We start from the raw sequence: 18,469 nt of genomic DNA on the forward strand, positions 1-18,469 counted from the left end.
CTTGATCCCACCTAGCAGTCCACACCCACTCTCAGCCTTGTTTCTGTTCTTACACTGTATGAGGCTGTGCTTGCCAGTAGCTTACTGTGACCTTGTTGCTTTGATTATAATGTGTATGAGACAGAGAACCTAATTTTATTTGCTTATCCTAAACAAGGTTTAATACTTTGAAAGACTCATTTGTAAACAAGAAGGGGCTTGCATGCACTGGAGTATCTGTCAGGTGGCATGTACTAAGTTCCAAACTAGAGACTCCATAACCTGCTCCAGGATAAATTTACCCCTAAGTAGCTTGTTGAGGCCATTCATACTTGTCATGCTAGCAATATATATATTATTTTTCAATTTACAAAAGCGCTGATGTTGGATTGTACACTGATACTAGTGTAAATAAGATGCACTTACTGGAGGCTTTTACTGAGATCCTGCCCATATTATGTATTATGTTCATCAAAGAGATTGCAACTTTAAATCAGCTTTTGATGGCTTGTTTTTGCTTTAGTATCTGTGTTGGAAAGTCTCTTTCCATCTTTCATGATAAAATAATATACCTCCTCTTTACATCACACTGGTGTTTCTTCTTTGTGTCACTTTATTACCCCAGATGCAGCCTTTATAATTCAAAGTGCCACATCTGTCAGGGTCAGTAATGGGGCAAAGAAATGCTCCAGTTTTCTTGTGTTGGTAAAATTGCCTCAGGATCCTGGTTATAAGCATATTGATACATAGTCCTGCAGTCTGATGTGGGGCAAGGTAGAATATTTGTTAGTAGTTATTGAAAAATATGGAAACATTTGATGTGGACCTCACTCTGAGGAATTGGTATGTTTTATTAGAAATTATACTTTTTATTACAAGCATAGCCATGTTTCATAAGAAATGTCTAACAGTTTTCTTCCCCTATGATTAACTTCAATTTCTTTAGTGCCTATTATAAAGAAACACTGCTAAATGACATCAGAAAAGCTAGAGAGAAGTACCAAGGAGATGAACTGGCTAAGGAGCTGGCCAGGATTAAGCTGCGTATGGATAATACTGAAGTGCTGACTTCTGACATTGTCATAAACCTGCTTCTTTCCTACAGAGACATTCAGGTACGTGCTTAAAGACTAAGGTGGATTATTTTACTGTGCAGTTTTGGCTCTTGTTTGTTCTCGTGTGCTGCTTTGTTTGTTATGCAGTGATTCAAAGCTGACACTAAATGGGAGCAGTTGTTACATTGGATTGTCTTTTGGGCAGTTTAAGTGGATAGAGACTCTTAGTTATTTTGCCTGTGAACAAGAGACTCAGATTAGGTGACTTCCCAAGGTCTCTCCCTTTGCTTTTAGTAATTTCTAACTTCCTTAAAAAAGCAAAACACCCTACTGAATAAAGATGGTTGTTGCCTTGCTCTCCTCTGCCCTACCTTTCCTCCCTCCCCTCATAAAATTAAATATATTTGGAAATGAAGAAAACATATTTGTTATGACCATTGTATTGGCTAGAGATGCCCAAATTGAGAACTATAATTCAATGAAACATTAATTTGCTTTTAAAATCTAACTGCACCCTTTTTTCTTGTTTTAATTTTTTAAAATAAATTCTGCTTTTGCTAAAGCAGCTGTTTTCCAGATTGACAGTCTGTGTGTTTAACAACCATTTTCAAATATAATTTCAACCATTCTATAGATTTTTTTCCCATCAGGAGCTAAGTTGGTTATTTCTTGTGTATAAATGGGTTGTGAGAGAATGGGTGACCACATCATCCTTCATTACCAAACCTTCCATTCTGAAATGCATATTTTCCTTACAGCACTTTATGCAACTTCATTTGGATTGGCTCTGGTGATCATGAAAGGTGTCCCTTGAGAAATGTACTCATCTCAAATATGTTTTGAACAAAAATATTAAGTTGCACAAGGCCCTTTGATATGTCAGTAAACTAGCCTCTTCAGCACTGTACATGTGGGTTACCCCTGAGAAACTGAAATGGGTCCACAAGTGGCTGAGGTACTTCAGAGACAGCTGTGGTTGAGTCCACGGTGACCTGGTGAGGTGTCATTCACCAGAAGATCTTAATAAGGCCTGAAAAAGCCAGACTTGTCATCTCTTTACGGGTGCTGGGAGAGTAATTGATCACACTGGCTACAGGGATTCAGTCGTTTGGGGATTATGGTGAGGAAGAGGCAAGCACTGACATGGGTAGACAAAATCCTGTGTGCTCCTACACAGCCTTCCTGGCTGTTTCTCTTAGGAACAGTCCCCTGAGAAGCTGTGATACAGTACATGTGATCATGATACGTTTTAGCTTAGTGATCCTTTCCTCTTTTCAGTTTATTCTACTTTGATCCTTTTCATTGTTTTTCAATTTCATCCCAGGACTATGATGCTATGGTGAAGCTGGTAGAAACACTGGAAATGCTTCCTACCTGTGACCTGGCTGATCAACACAACATCAAGTTTCATTATGCTTTTGCATTGAATCGGTGAGGGTGATTGATTGAAGTTGTTTCATTTTAGTGCTGTTCCATAGGGGCTTAGATGTAAATTTATAGTGCAGATAATATCAAATTCCCTTCCCTTTCTGCACACATTCATCACAGTCATCTCTCCTTAATGCCATACTTACTGTGCACCAGAACAGTTTGTAACTTTTGAAATTGTTGTTTTCCAACAACCATTGTTTTGTCAACAACTAGGAGAGAGTGGATCTGTTCCTGAGGCCACTTGACTAACTGCAGAAGACTCCAGTGATACCAAGGGGTTCTTGGTCAGTCTGAGATTGTTTAATCTGAGTCACTGATTATTCTGAATGTCTTCAAATGTTTAGTGTGATAGAGTTATGAGTGATTTGTTAAAGTAATAGGTAAAAAGCACTGCTTGATCCATGAATACACATTCATGATAGAGTTTCCTTGGAAGGCTGGATGGTCATCAGGACCTGCAGGCACATCATTACTTTAGGAAACACTGAAATATTATTGAACTCTTCTAGTTAGGTACAGACTTTTGTAGTACCTATGTATAATAATTACTCCATTTCTAAAAAATTTACATTAAGATTGTCAGAGAAAATAAATTGTATGCAAAGGAAATCCCATGTAATAATAAAAGTAACTGGCTAGATGGAATCCACATACTATTAAAGATTGTGACCTAGCTAACTAAAACTAAACTAAATTAGCTATCTGATTGTGAATTAGCTAACTAAAAATCAGCATTGGACAACATCAGGATGGCATAAATCAAAGAGATTAAGAACTTAATAATAGATCTGGAAATGCAGTTCCTATGGCATTTTCTGGAAAATGGTAATAAATCTGGTCCTATCTGACAGATTAATCAGACAGAAGAGTAAACTCTAAGCTATCGCTCATAAAAATACTGCATATGGATTTAGCCCTATTTTCAGAACTTTTAAAAATTATTTCAGGAATTTGACTCAAAATGTTTAAATTTGCCAGTAAGAATAATGCTAGAATTGTGCTTTGTCCTTAGGTAATATCTCAATATAATCAGTTTTTAAAACTTTTTCATTTAGTTGTGCATAACAAAATTGGCAAGCTCCTTTACTGTCTTGGTGTTCAAATTCTTTGTATTTTGAGCAGTATGTGAAATCCCTGTCATTAAGTCTTCTGTTTTGACAATGCCAATAGCACCCTGGTAAGACAAGATAAAATTAATTGCTCATGAACTTGCTTTGCCTGTCAACAGCTTTCATTAAAATGATTATTAGCCCCATCCAGCATGATGCTCCTTGTTTGCTTTTGGGAACTATTTAAAGATTTATACAGAAAAGGTTTTTCAGAAATAAATGACTGGGTTTTCATTGGTAAGAATGCAGAATTTAGCTTCTACAGATGTTTTTGCCTTCTTCAAACAAAATAATGGACAAAACTCAAAAGCTGAGAGTTAAACATTTTTTGAGCAAGTCCAGTTAGTTCAAAATGACCCCTAAAATGTTGCATTTAGCATCTTACTTGCATGAAAATTTTGAATCCCTAATTTTGTCTATTTTAAAACCAAATTATTTTAGTGATTTCTATCAGAAGCTCTTGTTACAATAACTATATTTTCAGTTCATATTCTATTAATTTAAACATCCAGAACAGTATTAATGTTGATAAGTACATCTGATTGAACCCACCAGGAAAACAATACATCATATGCAGAACAGAATTAGCAGCTGTAAGAATATCTGACCCTGCAGAATGTTAATGTGTGCTTAATTTCATAAAAGAGTGTACTGGAACTGTGATCCAGAGAGAGCAATGAGATTATTTCCTCTTGGGCTCTGTAACTGGGTTCTCCTGGCCATTAGTGTCACTTGCATTGTCAAGTCAGAGTTACTCTGGTGCTGCACAGAGCCAGCGCTGTGGCAGGAGGGGCTGCAGGGCTGGTCCTGGGCACCCCAGGGCTCTGCTGCTGCAGCAGCTGGGCACAAACCCAGCCTGAAGCACAGCTGTGTGTAGGTGCAGGTTAACAAGTAGTGCTCAGGCAAGGGACAGCAATGTTTCACTTGAGGTTCTGTGCCATTCCAGCCTAGCTGCATGTCCTTTGCCTCAGAGCCAGCCTGGGTCTGAGCTGGCTTGGATCGTAAGCAAAGCAGGCCTGGGCCTCACTGATGGGTACTGAGCAGACAGGTGCTGTCATCTGTAGGGCAGGCAGCCACTTCCATGCTGATTTCTGGAGCCCTGATTCATGTGGCAGGTGTTTAAGCACAGCCCCTCTCCTAGATTGCTGTCTTTCTCTCTGGCTGCCTGAGAGCATCTTGGATTTGTCATCTCTCATGTCTGTTATCAGAAGCTAACAATGGATGTTTGCAATGGCAGGCTTGTGCTTGCTTCCAAGCCTGGGCAATCTGAATACATCACTGTCCTAGCGTGATGGAGCAAAGGGCTATTGCTTCTCCAGTGTCTTAAGCAAAATAATTTGGGTGTAACATAGGAGCAGAGCAGACAGTGCTCCCTTCTGTACAGACACAGGCTGGTTTAAGACATTGTTCCTTGTTGCCTCCTAGCTGAGATATAAGTCTAATTGTATCTTAATTTAGACATCTTTAGGTATAAGTTCAGTACAAATGTGCAGCATGGGTATTTTCAATGTTTGTATTCACAGCTGTGGTATGAAGTAAGATGCTGTGCAGTTGAGGGCTGGGTGTTCCAGATGTGGATGGCTGTTTGTTTCAGTCCATGGTGCACCTTGCCTGGGAGGCAAGCACTGTGTAAGGAGTGCTTAAGACCAATTAAATGTTCTAATTGGTCTTATTTACCAGAGCTGAAGTTATAATGTCCTGGAAACTTGCAAAGAGGCCCAAGGGTATGCCAAATTCTGTTCAAAACAGAGCAGTCTTTAAAACCAAACCCAGTCCTGGCATGAGGCCAGAGCTGTGAAAATTTTAGTCTCTTTCCAGAGCACTTCTATCTTCCTTTATATTAAAGATGAGGACAGCTGCAGTCACTATTATTTAACTCAGCATGCTGTGTTTTAACGAGCAACATATTCCAGTGCCATAATAAAAGAAGGCAATTAACAAGGGAAGGGTGTAATAGGGTGCAAGTAGAAAATCACTAATAATTGTGAATAATACTAGTAATTGTGAATAATAGTAGCCACAGAAAATAGTTTCTATTGTTAAGCACTGGGGTATTTAAAATGTTCTGTTCTGTGATTACTCAAATTTAGTAAAAAAACATTTTGTGGGCCTCCTCCTGTTATATGCCTGGCTTTCATGAGTACCTGAAGTGTATATGAGGGAGGGAAAAAAAAGCTAATTTTTTTTCTTTGTCATATCTGTCTGGAGGCTTGCAAATTTAGTTCTTGTCAAAGCCTAATTTAGGGTCTTGTTTTCCTCATTCACTGTTTCAAATATTGAAGATTCTACTAGCAAATTACATCCTCAGTGAATTCTATCTTAACTCAAAAATCAGTCTCTGGTTATAAGTAGGCATGCAAGTGTACTAACTCTAATTAAAATGAGTCCTCATATTTCTTAATAGTTAAGGGGGGTTTTTTATGTTTTTGCTGTCATTAGGACATGAAATGAAAAGGAAAGCAAATGTGTATTCCTTGAGAAAATACTTTCCATTAATACAAGAGTTTTTTGTCATATATAGTCTTCTCTGTCTAGCTAGATGGAAACAAACCATATAGAGGAAGATGTGAACAAAAAGCTGAGGAAAAAAAGATTACACTACCTGTTACCAACAGAGTCAGCGAATTCTTATCCCAGTGAAATACATGCTGTTCCTGTTGACTTTGTTGGGCAAAGACCTGGTTCACTGAGTGTAGTTCTGGCTCTGTAACCATGCCAATTCTTTAAAGCTGATAAAACCAGTCTCTGAAGCAGGAAGATTTTTTTTGTTTAGGAATATTTAAAACTAGGTCTCCTTATAAAGACTAGAGTATAGAGAAAGGTTCACCAGCAAGAGGATGGATTTGGAGAGCAAGAAAGGAGCTATGATATCAAAGAAAAAGAAAAAAACCTACTTTTTTTTTTACTGTGTGTTCCAGGTGTTATTCCAGGTGAGATGCTGTGATAGGAGTTTGTTGCCCTACAGAATAATTCAGGGAGGTAAAGGAGGAGTGGATGGTTGGGTAAGACAGGGAGACAGATGCAAGAGGCTTGTATAGACCAGGGACGTGAGAAGATTACTTCTGTGACTGAAGAAACATGGTAGGGTCAGCAGACAGGTAAACCACGTGGCAGAACTGCAGTGAGCAAGCTGGCAAGTTTCTGGAGGATTTGCAAACTGGCAGCAGAACACTGGCACAAATTCCAAGGAAGTGATTAGAGGCTGTAAAGGTACCCAGCAGGACAGCTTTTGTTTTAAGAAAAAGAGTTCCTATGTAGCCATTTCTGTCTGAAAAACCTTAGCTTATTGAAGATTTCTTCATATAGAAACAATTCTGTGTCATTGATCATTCCCTCAGTTTGATTTTTTCCCCCCTAATCCTAATAGTTCAGTTTCCTGTTTAAATAAAGCTTAAAACTGTGCACAGTACTGACGATTAATGTGCTGGGTATTTGTAAAATACATAATGATTTTTTGTTTTTAATTTTTATTCCTTGATCATTTCCTTTTAATTCCTAGCATTGTGCTTGGGGAGACTTGGCAGTGTTTTATTGAGCACTAGGATATTTTCATAATTGCTCTAGGTTTTGGAAGTAACTTGCAGATCTCTTTCTTAACTGGCAGCAGTTTCTGCTACTGTCATGTTCAGATAATGTAGATTCATTTTCTCTGTTTGGTTTCTCTGCAAGTTCTCACAAGGTAACAATTGCAGTAAGAGGACTAAAATGTGCTAACAAAGAAACCAGTAAGAAAAAAAAAAGTAGTTTTATGAAACACTTTCCAAGGTCTGTGGGGTTTTTAATATAGTTTCTAAATAAATTGTAGTAGTACACCTTTTTCTTACCTCATTGACCATTAAAACTATATTTTGAAAGAATTTTCAGATTGTGAGTAGTGATTCTAAAAACAGTGCCCCCTAAACCCAAAAAATATGAAAAGTAGCTTCTATTTTCACTGAGTGTGCATGCAGACTTCTTTAAGGTAGGACACATCTTCTTCCAGATGTGAAGAATTTAACAGATTGTGTGTTGAAAAGCACCATTGAAAATTGCCTATTTCAAAATTCTATTCCATTCCTAAAATGGACTTGTTTTAGTGATACCATGAGTGACATTTGTATTTCAGTGCAAGATGGCCTGGAAGCACCAAGGAGCAGTAAAATGACCTGGTAAGGTCATTTTTGTAGCTGCCTACTGAGATTCTGCTCTGGCTTATAAAACTTAATATTCAGAGGATATGCTTTGCAAATCTCACCTGCTGTACCAAGTTAATCCATAAAGAGACTATTTTCTGCCCTCCTTCTCATGCCTGTGCATCATCATATACAGTATTTCAGCTTTCCCTGTTCAGAGAGGCTGTGGCATCTCCATCCTTGGAGGTTTAATGGATTCAGCTTTTCAGACACAGACGAGGCTGCCATGGTCTAGTGCTGGGCCATGGACCTGCTGTGAGAGGGGGATTCTATTAGATGACCTCCAGCAGTCCTTTATGACATGGTTTTTTGTGATCTGTTCTAATGTGGCTTTAAATGGGGGCTGGGGAGCATGGGGAAGCTAACATAGTTGAGATTGGTTTAAAAAAATAGAAGTCAGTGCTAAGCCTTAAGGGTTTAAGGTAATCTCTTCTACTCTATTGATAACACCACAGATCTGTGTCAAGGCACCTTGAAACAAATTATGAGCTGTCAGGCATGCAGACCTGACAAAGTGTGGGGTCTGAAATAAGAAATGAAAATCTGTCTTGGTCAAGCATAACAGTTTCTGCGTATTATCCAACAGAATATTTTCATACTGACTTCAGAGAACTTGCTTGGAGCTTATGTGATCTTTCAGGTTGTTTGGGTTTTTTCTTTGTTTCTCCCCTCTTTTTGGGATTTAGAAGCTGATAACTTCCTAAATTTGTAAATTATTATAATTGGTGTATGGGTTTTGTATTATCCAATGGGCATTGAATTCTGCTGCAGTGAAAAACGGGGTCTAATATAAAGATACCTAAACTGAGTATTGTTTAATTATATCCTTTTAGATGAGTGCATACTTGTCATGGGCTAAATTTTGTTGAATTTAATTATTTTTAGCAATATTTTTTTCTGTATTAAGAGGCAGATCTTTGATTTTAAGTTCTTTAGTACAGTGCTTATTTAGAGCTTGGTCCTTTATAACAATCTCCTAGTGTTGTATTTGGTGTGTACAGGTTCATCCTTTGATGACCAAAGATGTTAATCTGCACAATGTCCCATTTTAAGCAGTGTCCTGCTTTGTTCATTGTTATTTCTTCTTTAGTTACACTTTTTTCAATCAGTACCTAACACCTCTTTATATCAACATTAATAAATAATCTATTTCACAGAAGGCAGACTTGAGTCAAATCTGGGAAAGCAGTGATTTTTAGATTTTCTATTTCCATGTTAAAGTGGAACATTAGGTTTTAGTTGTGCATTTCTTGTGTTTTCAGGAAGAGCACAAAACACCTGCCAACTTTTGTGATGACAATATACAAGACCAGGGAACTACTGGACTTTAATATGAGGGTTTAATTTTGTTCTAAACTCTGTTTACTCAATTTTCTGTGCTTTAGTGTTAACAACAGTGAAACTTGGGTACTCCTAGTGAAAGAATTTGGTTTGTCCAGAAGAGGTTTGGTTAGAGCATGCTGACCTGGACAATGGATTTACAGTTTTTATCTCCTGTTTATTTCTTGTAAAACTGAAAAAAGATACCAAATTTCTCCTTGTGTGCTTATTAGAGAAGACCAATATTTATTTCAGAGCAGTTAATCTGAACAAAAATGCTTTAAAAATATTCAAGTACTTCTCTGAAAGTTTATGCTCTGCCAGTGACATCAAAGGCAGGATAAAGCCTTCACAACCAGCTACAAGCTGTTTAATCTTATTAGATGTTCTCCATCACCTAACATGCACAGAAGCCTGAATTTTGCTACAGATGTGCTGTTACTGGTCTTATTGCATCAGCTGGTTACCTAAGGAACAGAGCCCCTTTACAGTAAATATTAATCCTTTTGGGGCATGCAAGTAATACATTTACCAGAAACCATTATCTGCTTCTGGTATTGCTGACAAAGTAGTCATAGTCCTTGTAGGCTTGTTCATGGATACCTAGGTGGGGATTGGAAAATTGTAAACAGTTCTAAAAAGGGGTTGGTAAATATTTTAAATCTCTCTGGTGATGAAAAAAAGTGTTGAAGAGGCTATTAAACTCTTCAGCTGTGTTTGCATTACTCTTGCAAGTAGACATTGTTGTTTGTTCTAAGTGGCATTTTGCAGTGAATATTGAGTTATGAACTTAGAAAAACAGCAAGGTAAACGGAGGCCAAAATTCTGACTGTTTAATAATAACAAGGAATGGAAATGTTATTTAATCACTATTTTCTTATTAACACAATTGTTAAATGTTTGTCAAAACATGCTGTATCACAGCTGTTTGTTTCCCAAATCCTTTTGTAATCTGAAGAATTTTAATTAAGAAATACAGTTCAATTTCACCCTTCTATTCTTGTTGGAGTTCAAAGGCTCCATATTGAGCTCTGCCATTCTCTTGGATAAGATTGGATTGACCTGGCTTCTCCTGCAATTAGTTGGTATTTCCTGGTATTGTTTCTGGATCCTCTGGATTCAAGATTACAAATCTTGGACATTAGCTGAATGATCTGTCACACTGAATGCTGAAAATGGCCATTTTTGTTATGTGTTGTCAGGAATGAACACTAAACAGGCACTTTTTTCTCATTGCAGGATGTTCAGGGTGTGTTTGTGTACACAGGAGGAATCAAATTAGATGACAGATTTTTGTCAAAGAGGAGTTCTGGGTTTGCTTCAGTTCTTATGTGAGCTACACATAGAGACCAGTGACAGGAGAGTGAATTTGGGTTTCATCAGTCAGCTAACAATCATGCATCAGTCTAAATAAAGTCAAGTGTGTGTTTGATGGATGGATTGTGGGATAGATGAGGGATACTGTTCTCCCATCTTGCAGTTACTGTTTCAGGTCTGAACTCATTTATTTTATTCTCTGTATTTGATTTCAGAAGAAATAATGCAGGTGACAGAGAGAAGGCACTACAAGTTATGCTTCAAGTCCTGCAGACATGTGATCACCCTGCTCCAGACATGTTTTGCTTGTGTGGGAGGATCTACAAGGATATGTTTCTTGATTCTGACTGTAAAGATACCAACAGTCGAGATCATTCCATTGAATGGTAACAGAAAAAAAAATCCACCAAAAAAATCTGTTTAAAAGCATTTTCAGACTTCTGGATATTAAAAGCAGGGCTGTATTAATTAGAAGATCGGTTTTTCTATTTAGCTCCATTTTTCAGGGTCCTGTTTGAATAAGTGGTTTACTCAGCATCAAATCTTTGTACACATTTTTCCTTGCTTCTCTTTATAAACTATCCTGGAAATTGAATGATGCACTTTATTGGGAGGGATGTTGACTAACCTGTGTCTTTATTGAGGAAATGTATAATTGATGTGTCTTAAGACCAAAATGAAATTCAAGTGAGATCATGGAGTTATGTTAGTCCTCTGTGCAAGGATGGTTTCCATGCTGGATCCCCAGGAAAAGCAATGATCTACTGTATATAAGGAAAAACAGTGATAAACTGTGTTATAAATTTTCTTAAGACATTAATGCATGCATATGCATGCAGGCTCTCACTGACATACTGTTCATATAGGTGTGTTTGTATAATCATACTGCTGAGTACAATAATTTTAGCAATGTGGGTTTGAACTGTAATTGTGCAATATTCTCCCCCACTCCCTCTTTTCCCCACCATGCAATATGGATGGGTAGCAGTGAACTTGCAAGCTTCAAGTGGATCTCTTGATCCTGCACCAGCTAGTGGCAGGCACTTAGCCTGTGTCAGCTGTGTCTCAGTTACCTTTAATGAATATGAAGCTTTAAAACAAAGGGTTTGGGGCCATTGGTGCCAACTAGCCATATAATCCTTACAGTAAATCAATAGCTTAAAATACCTACCAAAACTTTGCAATATTTCAGTTCTTCTAAAGAATGAGATGTGAGTTCTTGACTCTTCTCTGCAGGTATCGCAAAGGATTTGAGCTCCAGCCAACTCTGTATTCTGGAATTAACCTTGCAGTTTTGCTGCTTGTTGCAGGACAACAGTTTGAAAGCTCAATGGAACTGAGAAAAATAGGTAAATAGCCACACACAGTGCCACAGACAGGTTTTCTGCCTCTCTCCCTATGAAGAAAACAAAATACTTGCAGTGATGGGTTGCACAGACACAAGGTCTGTGGTTCAGGTTTTTTGTGGTGGGTCCTGGATGTCAGTCTAAAGCACAGGGATCTCAAAGGCACATTTTCCTTCTGGCTGCCTTGCAGCAGCTTTCTGGTATCATGGCCCATCTAAAGGGCCCCAGAGATTGGAGAACAACAAAGGACCAACTTCAGCACCATCTGTAAACTGCCTTTACTGCACCACAGAGATTATCCCATTGCAGAGCCAGCAGGGCACAAAACCAGGAAGAGACAGGGTGGCCCAGTGCTCCTCAGGAATGCCGGGAAAGGGTTTCTGTTGTCCCTGAGTTGAGAGATCCACAAGAAGTATTGCCTGGAGGGACCTGCCAGGAGAGTTACTCTACTTAGAGTCAGTCACATTTACCACATATGTGCTAACTAAAACACATCACTTTACATTTACAAAGCAATCCCATAATAGAAACAGACATGCAGATCTGCCTAGGGAGATGATAATTGAACATTATATTTGGAATCTGGTCTTGTCTGAAATGCATATTTGAGCCTTAAATGTTAAGAGTGCAAAGGTGGCTTTAAGTTATTCCTCTGACCCTGCTCTGGGGTGGACTTGTGTGAACCCCTAGCCATGGATAGTAGTAAATGCAGATGAGGACACTGATTTGTGCATCTTACACTGAGAATCAGGAGGCAGATAGTGCAGACAGGAAGTAAAAGAGGTTTTTCAGCCCTGTGTCGTGGGGGTTCTTTACTGGAGGTGTGATTTGCAGGTCCTTCCTCTGTATTGTGCAATGTTATTTTCTGGGGAAAACTTACTTTTTATTTTCATCAGTAATGCTTAATCAAGTCTTTAATTAGTCTTTTAGTGATCAACTTACCAGTAAAAAACACAAAAGAGTGTTTTAGTGATAGAAAATTGTGGTTTCCAATTGAAATTTTACAGGTGTACGGTTAAACAGTTTATTGGGAAGAAAAGGAAGCCTAGAAAAAATGAACAGTTACTGGGATGTGGGACAGTTCTTCAGCGTGAGCATGCTGGCAAATGATGTTGGTAAAGCAGTACAAGCAGCAGAGAAGCTTTTTAAGCTGAAACCTCCAGTGTGGTATGTGGTAGAAGGCTGTTTCTCAAGCACTAAACTATGGGGAAATATACAAATTTTAAAAATCTTGCAGTCACATGGATACCTTAACTGGATTTTTCCATCTTAGATTGTTTGCAACTCTTAGTTTATGCTATGTTCTTTTATTATGGGAAGGAAGGGGGAAGGTGAAAAAGTAAGTTATCCAGCATTGTCAGGTTATATCCCATTGAAGCATGTATTTTATAAGAAAGAATTTGGATATTAGTAATGACTCCTTGTGAAGTAATTGTGAAAAATTGTGAAACCATTGTTTTCAGAGTTAAGATAGCTGCTGCTTCCCTCCACCATCTTCTAGTTCATCATATCCTGTCTAATCCCCATGTAACTACTTGTGTAACTATACCCATTTGCAAAAAGCTATTGTTCATGAACATCCATGTGAGCTTACGATTTAAGGCCTTGTCTAAACTTGTTATTCTTTCCAGAAATCTGTAAAAATCAACACTACCATTTCCATTGTGGTAGCTTTTAAAACACATTTCATTTTGGATGTCTAAGTCAGTGAAGTGGTTTTAGAATGTGGTCGAATTTTGTTTTCTCTCTGTTAACTCACTAATTCAATACATTCTAGGTACTTGAAATCATTAGTTCAGAATCTGATGTTAATTCAGCGTTTCAAGAAACTCACCACAGAACATTCTTCTAAACAAGAAAGATTGACTTTCTGGCTAGATATAATTTTTGAGGCAACGAAAGAAACAACTAATGGACTGAGATTTCCAGTAAGATGTTATGTCCAAACAAGTTTTTTATGTTTTATGTTTCTGGATAGGATATTACAAGAATTGGAAGACTGTAAACATAATATTTAAAAATTTAACTGCTTGTTGTTTCATTGCATGAACCAAACCCCCGTACTTTCTTAATCTTTATGCTATAAAAAAATTAACCTACCACCCCAAAAGTATTCTAAGAAATACTTGTACGTCTCCTATAACAAATTGTGATACTGCTATTCTGTTGTTCATAAGAACACAGACTTTTCCTGTCTAGTCTTGGCCTCCTGTCTCCCTTGAAAATTTTTTAGGCCTTACTTCAAAACTACCTTTTGTCTATATCTGAGCATCTGAAGATACTGTAGTCTATTGGCTACTGGTTTATTAAGGAAAAATACACTCTGTCTTCAGGTTTTGGTGATAGAACCAACTAAAGTCTACCAGCCTGCCTACGTTTCGATCAACAGTGAAGCAGATGAGAGCTCTCTGTCTTTGTGGCATGTCTCTCCCCCTGAAATGGTAAAACTGTCAGCAAGTTTGTTAAATGTACTGATTCATTTTACATAAAGTAATTTTTTACATGTAGACTTTGGAGCACTTTACAATAATTTTAAATTTGCTACATTTCTGTGAAGCCCAAGCCTCAGCATCTCATGTGCAGATACAAAAGTTGACATTTTACAGAGAAAGTAAAAGGAGTAACTGTGATTAGAAATCAAATGGTTCTGATGTCATTCAGATTTAACTTTTCTTGACCATGTCTCTTAGAAGTGCATGGGTTATTTGGTCTGCTCATAATATTTCTCATTTGAATTCTGTGAGTTTAGTTAAGATGCAGGTCAAAGATTAAAAGTAAAGATAAAGCCCAGAATTGTGTTCTATGTTTTAGGCATTTTAAAGTTTTACAACTGTAATATTTGAAACTAGAAAAAATGGCCTGTGACAGGTGTCAAGAAATAAAATATTTGGTGTCTTGGATTATCAGATGAGGCGCAGGGGATTAAGAAAGGAGTAGGCACAGTTACGGACAGTGTCAGCTCTTAAAAATGAGAAATAATTTCAGTTTCACATTGAAAGACTTGAAATCTGCAATGTATTTTGCCACACTTTCTTAGTATTAGAACAACATAGATGGAGAATAGACCAAAAACATAGAGACAAAGTGTAAAAGAAGCGTGTTGGAGCAGGACAAGACCACATAATTACCTGGATCTGTGAACAATTTTTCCTGTACATTTTTCTACTTCACTGTTTCAGGTGAATGTGTCTGACACAACTTTGCTTTGTGGAACAAATTTTTGGTGCATATCTGACATTGCTAAAAAAGATCCAGCTCATAGCTATAATCAGATTTATGGAGGGCTGCAGTCCTAGACACAGGCTGTCCTTCCTCTGTTTTGCCTCCAGTGTGTTCCCTGGGCCAAAGCTGTTGGCTCAAAACCTCTTAGGGAGACTGGTGAATTTGCCTTTCCTTTGAGCCTAGATAAGAGTGGGACATAGTCTGCTCCATGTTTAATGTGAAGTGTAGATGTATTGCATCAAAACATGTTTGGTAAATTGTGCTGCACAACTTATTCTTCAAGTTGAATTTACATGAGAAAATATGGCATTTGCTTCTACCCTGTGCCATTTATATTCATTTTTTCCTCAAAATGAAGTAAAATAGCAGTGTATGTATAAGTTATTTACCCAGGTATTAATCTTATTTCAAAATATGGGAGCAGGGGGGAAGAAATAAAGAGAGAGAGAAAGAAGGAAAGAGAGAGATATGTTGGAAAGCCTTTCTTTTGCTTACCATGCTGTGACTTTGTTTTCAGTATTAAGTCATTAAACTGTGGTTGATTTTATCTCTTTGTTCTTTACAGAAACAGATTCATGAATGGAATTTTACAGCTTCTTCCATTAGGGGAATAAGGTTGGTATGTCAGTAGAGTTCAGTGTCTTTTTGTGTGTGTTTTATATTTCCCTTAAGTGCAAAATCTGGATTCTACCTTAAATCTCTCTCTTTCAATGGCCTGTTATAAAAGCTTGTTCTGTCCAGCCTTCCTTGAACTGTCACAGAAGAGTTTTCCTTTCCATGCATGGGCAGAGGTGTACATTTCTCACAGGAACACTCAAATCTGAGAGGGTTATTGGGTGTCTGTATTCTCTGCTAGACTTTTTGTTTTCCATTATGTAACTGATTTTTGTAGATTTTTCTAAATGTTTCACTGAGGTTATTGCCAACTCTGCATTTAAAAACATGGAGAGCAGAAGGAAAGAAGAGCCCTTAGTGCTTCTTGCTTCCTTCCATAAGTGAAAGAAGACTTTGTTTTCCTTTATGAAACCATAGTATCTGTTTTCTGTTTGGAATTCAGAAATGCTTCTGATATGGCTTTTGTTAAATGCCTGCTAGCTAAAACTTGAATTATTAGAGAACTAATAAATGAGGCATAAATGTAGTTTTTGCTAAGGACAGGAAATAATTCTTTAGCTGTAAGTAGACTACTAGTAGAGTTTATCAAGGACTAACCTTTAAATAGTTAAGACATGTCCATTTTGTGATGCTTAGATCAATGAAAACACTAGTCACAAGTAAATGGGTCAAAATATTAGTACCAAAAAAGATCAGAATATTACATAGAAAGAACAGGATTGTTCTGAGAACTGAAAGGATAGAAAATATTCACATTTGGTGTTAGTAATTGCAGAATGCATGACTACATTTAGAAAGTAGATTATGTATGTTAAGTTGGGCTGCTTTGCTGCTAGAAGGCTGAGAGACAGAGCACCAGGAGAGGAAAAAAATTTAACTTACCTCTTCTCTGAATTATGTAGACTGCAGCTAATAACCAGAGGAACTGGTAGTTCAGGGAACACCAGGTGGGCTTTTGCCTTCTCTCTGAGCTCCTGAGTCTCTACACTGGTGGATCTGGCCTTTCTAGGGACATAAATGGCTATTGTCTGGGGCCACTTGTGTGACTGCATAAGCTTGAGTGCTTGACAAACCTTCTGATTCAAGAACAAGAAGAAATTCAGATACCTAATGGGTTCTGTAGTTCTGAAAAGAGAGGACTTCCAGGCTTTGGCCTTGACTAAGAGTGCCTGAAGTTTTAGGTCCTAGGTTTGCCTTCCCTGACCTTGCATAATTCACCTAAGCAAATAAGCCCAGTGAAGAAGTATTTATCTGAGTAATATGAGAGGTGGTTGAAAACCTGAAACTGTGGATTTGAACATAAATTCTATCATAACTTCAGTCTTTTCTTCTAAAAAAAAAGAGCAGGCTTTAGTTTAAATGAATTTTACATGGTGTTTTATTCTGTTACTCCCATGCAATGTGAATTACTGAAGTCTGTGGAACTGACTGAGAGTAATTCAGCATAAAGTTTCTGTACCACATTAATTACCTTCAGTCAACACAATGCACAGAAATTAATCTTTGAGAAAGATAACTTTAATCAAAAGGAAGCAAGCAGTTCATTTCATTTGCTTTTATTTTTAATCACCGCAAAGTGATTAAAAATTCACTGTATTACAAAACTCAAAGAGGCAATCTCTTTAAAATTTATTGGAGTTAGATGTTTGCTTTGTATGTGACAACTTCAAATTACTATACTTTTAAAATTGCATTCCTTTAAAAAAATGTGATCTCAGTTAAAATACACTCTATTAAAACTCTTAAACTGTAATTATACTAACCAGTTCATATTATATACCCCATACATGACAATGTTTATAATGCAGTGCTGTTACTTACATACTGCCTTGTCTGTCTTATATTTGCCCCTGGAAGAGTCACCTTTGTCTCTTAGTTCTCAAGTCTGATGTGTGCTTGTCTGACTTGTTAGACTGGAAATTGCTGTACTAAATGGAAGTAAAGAATGGCATAGTTATTATTTTCACATATTTCTAGAAAATTTTTAAGGCAAAATTTGGATTTTTTTGAGCATTGTTATGGTAGCCCTTAATGGTGCTTCAATAAGCAACATCAGTTGGTCATGTAACATGTGGCAACTTTGCTGTGTGCTGTCATGTATTTTAAGTAACTGGCTCAGCAGAAGATATGCAAAATAGAAGAGTTTGACTGAATAGATCAGGCAAGAATCTAAGAAATTTTATTAACTTAAGGCACAAAAATACCTTAAGAAGCCTAACAACTTGGGATTATGTAGCAAAATACTTCAATGCAAATGGTTGGTGTAAGAGGTTAATTCTTAGATTTATTTTCATATCGATACTGTGTTTTATGGCATTTCACTTTTTGCTTCAGTGCATTTATATGGGATATATATGACACTGGCACGACACAATATGCAATAAATAATTCCTTTTTCAGAATTATTGCTGCAATTTGGAGTAAATACTGGTCATCCCAAAACTAGTTTGTCAGTTTTAAGGCCATAAAAAATATAGACTGAGAAGGATCCGTTACATTGTTGGTATTTCCCAGTTCAGTTGTTTTTGTAGACGCAATGGAATTATACAAACCTGAAGTACTTTTCAATCTTTAAGGAAGGGTTTTCTTTTAATAGCTAAATTAGTGTCAGAACAATTCACTTTCCATTGAGGTGTCATCAAGTACCAAGGAGTCTGATGGAATTGTGTAAAAGCAGAAGTGGAGATGAACAACAAAGCAACCTCAATACACATCAGTATTTTACCAAAGTAACCAGCAGCTTACTTATCACAATGGAATAGGATTATGTAATATATAAATAAGCTGAAAACTTCTAGTTATAAGGAAAAAATAATAATTACATACTGCTTCACTGAGGTAATTAACTGTGAAAACTATATTTCTTAAGTGTTCATCATTAAAAAAAACTCTCCTCATTGCCC

The 18,469-nt window shown here is 37.2% G+C and overlaps 1 protein-coding gene across 1 annotated transcript in view; it reads left to right on the forward strand.

Moving 5' to 3' along the window:
- MAP3K15 (mitogen-activated protein kinase kinase kinase 15) overlaps nucleotides 1-18,469 on the forward strand; it is a 55,815-nt gene that overhangs the window by 14,276 nt on the left and 23,070 nt on the right. Inside the window, exons 4-11 of the mRNA XM_031061207.1 lie at nucleotides 926-1,094; nucleotides 2,359-2,465; nucleotides 10,599-10,769; nucleotides 11,620-11,732; nucleotides 12,737-12,896; nucleotides 13,507-13,657; nucleotides 14,063-14,170; nucleotides 15,517-15,566. Coding sequence (XP_030917067.1) covers nucleotides 926-1,094; nucleotides 2,359-2,465; nucleotides 10,599-10,769; nucleotides 11,620-11,732; nucleotides 12,737-12,896; nucleotides 13,507-13,657; nucleotides 14,063-14,170; nucleotides 15,517-15,566 — 1,029 coding nt within the window. The remainder of the gene's footprint in view (nucleotides 1-925; nucleotides 1,095-2,358; nucleotides 2,466-10,598; nucleotides 10,770-11,619; nucleotides 11,733-12,736; nucleotides 12,897-13,506; nucleotides 13,658-14,062; nucleotides 14,171-15,516; nucleotides 15,567-18,469) is intronic.

This window comes from Geospiza fortis, unplaced genomic scaffold (genome assembly GCF_000277835.1).
Source record: "Geospiza fortis unplaced genomic scaffold, GeoFor_1.0 scaffold285, whole genome shotgun sequence".
In the NCBI taxonomy this organism is placed as follows: Eukaryota; Metazoa; Chordata; class Aves; order Passeriformes; family Thraupidae; genus Geospiza; species Geospiza fortis.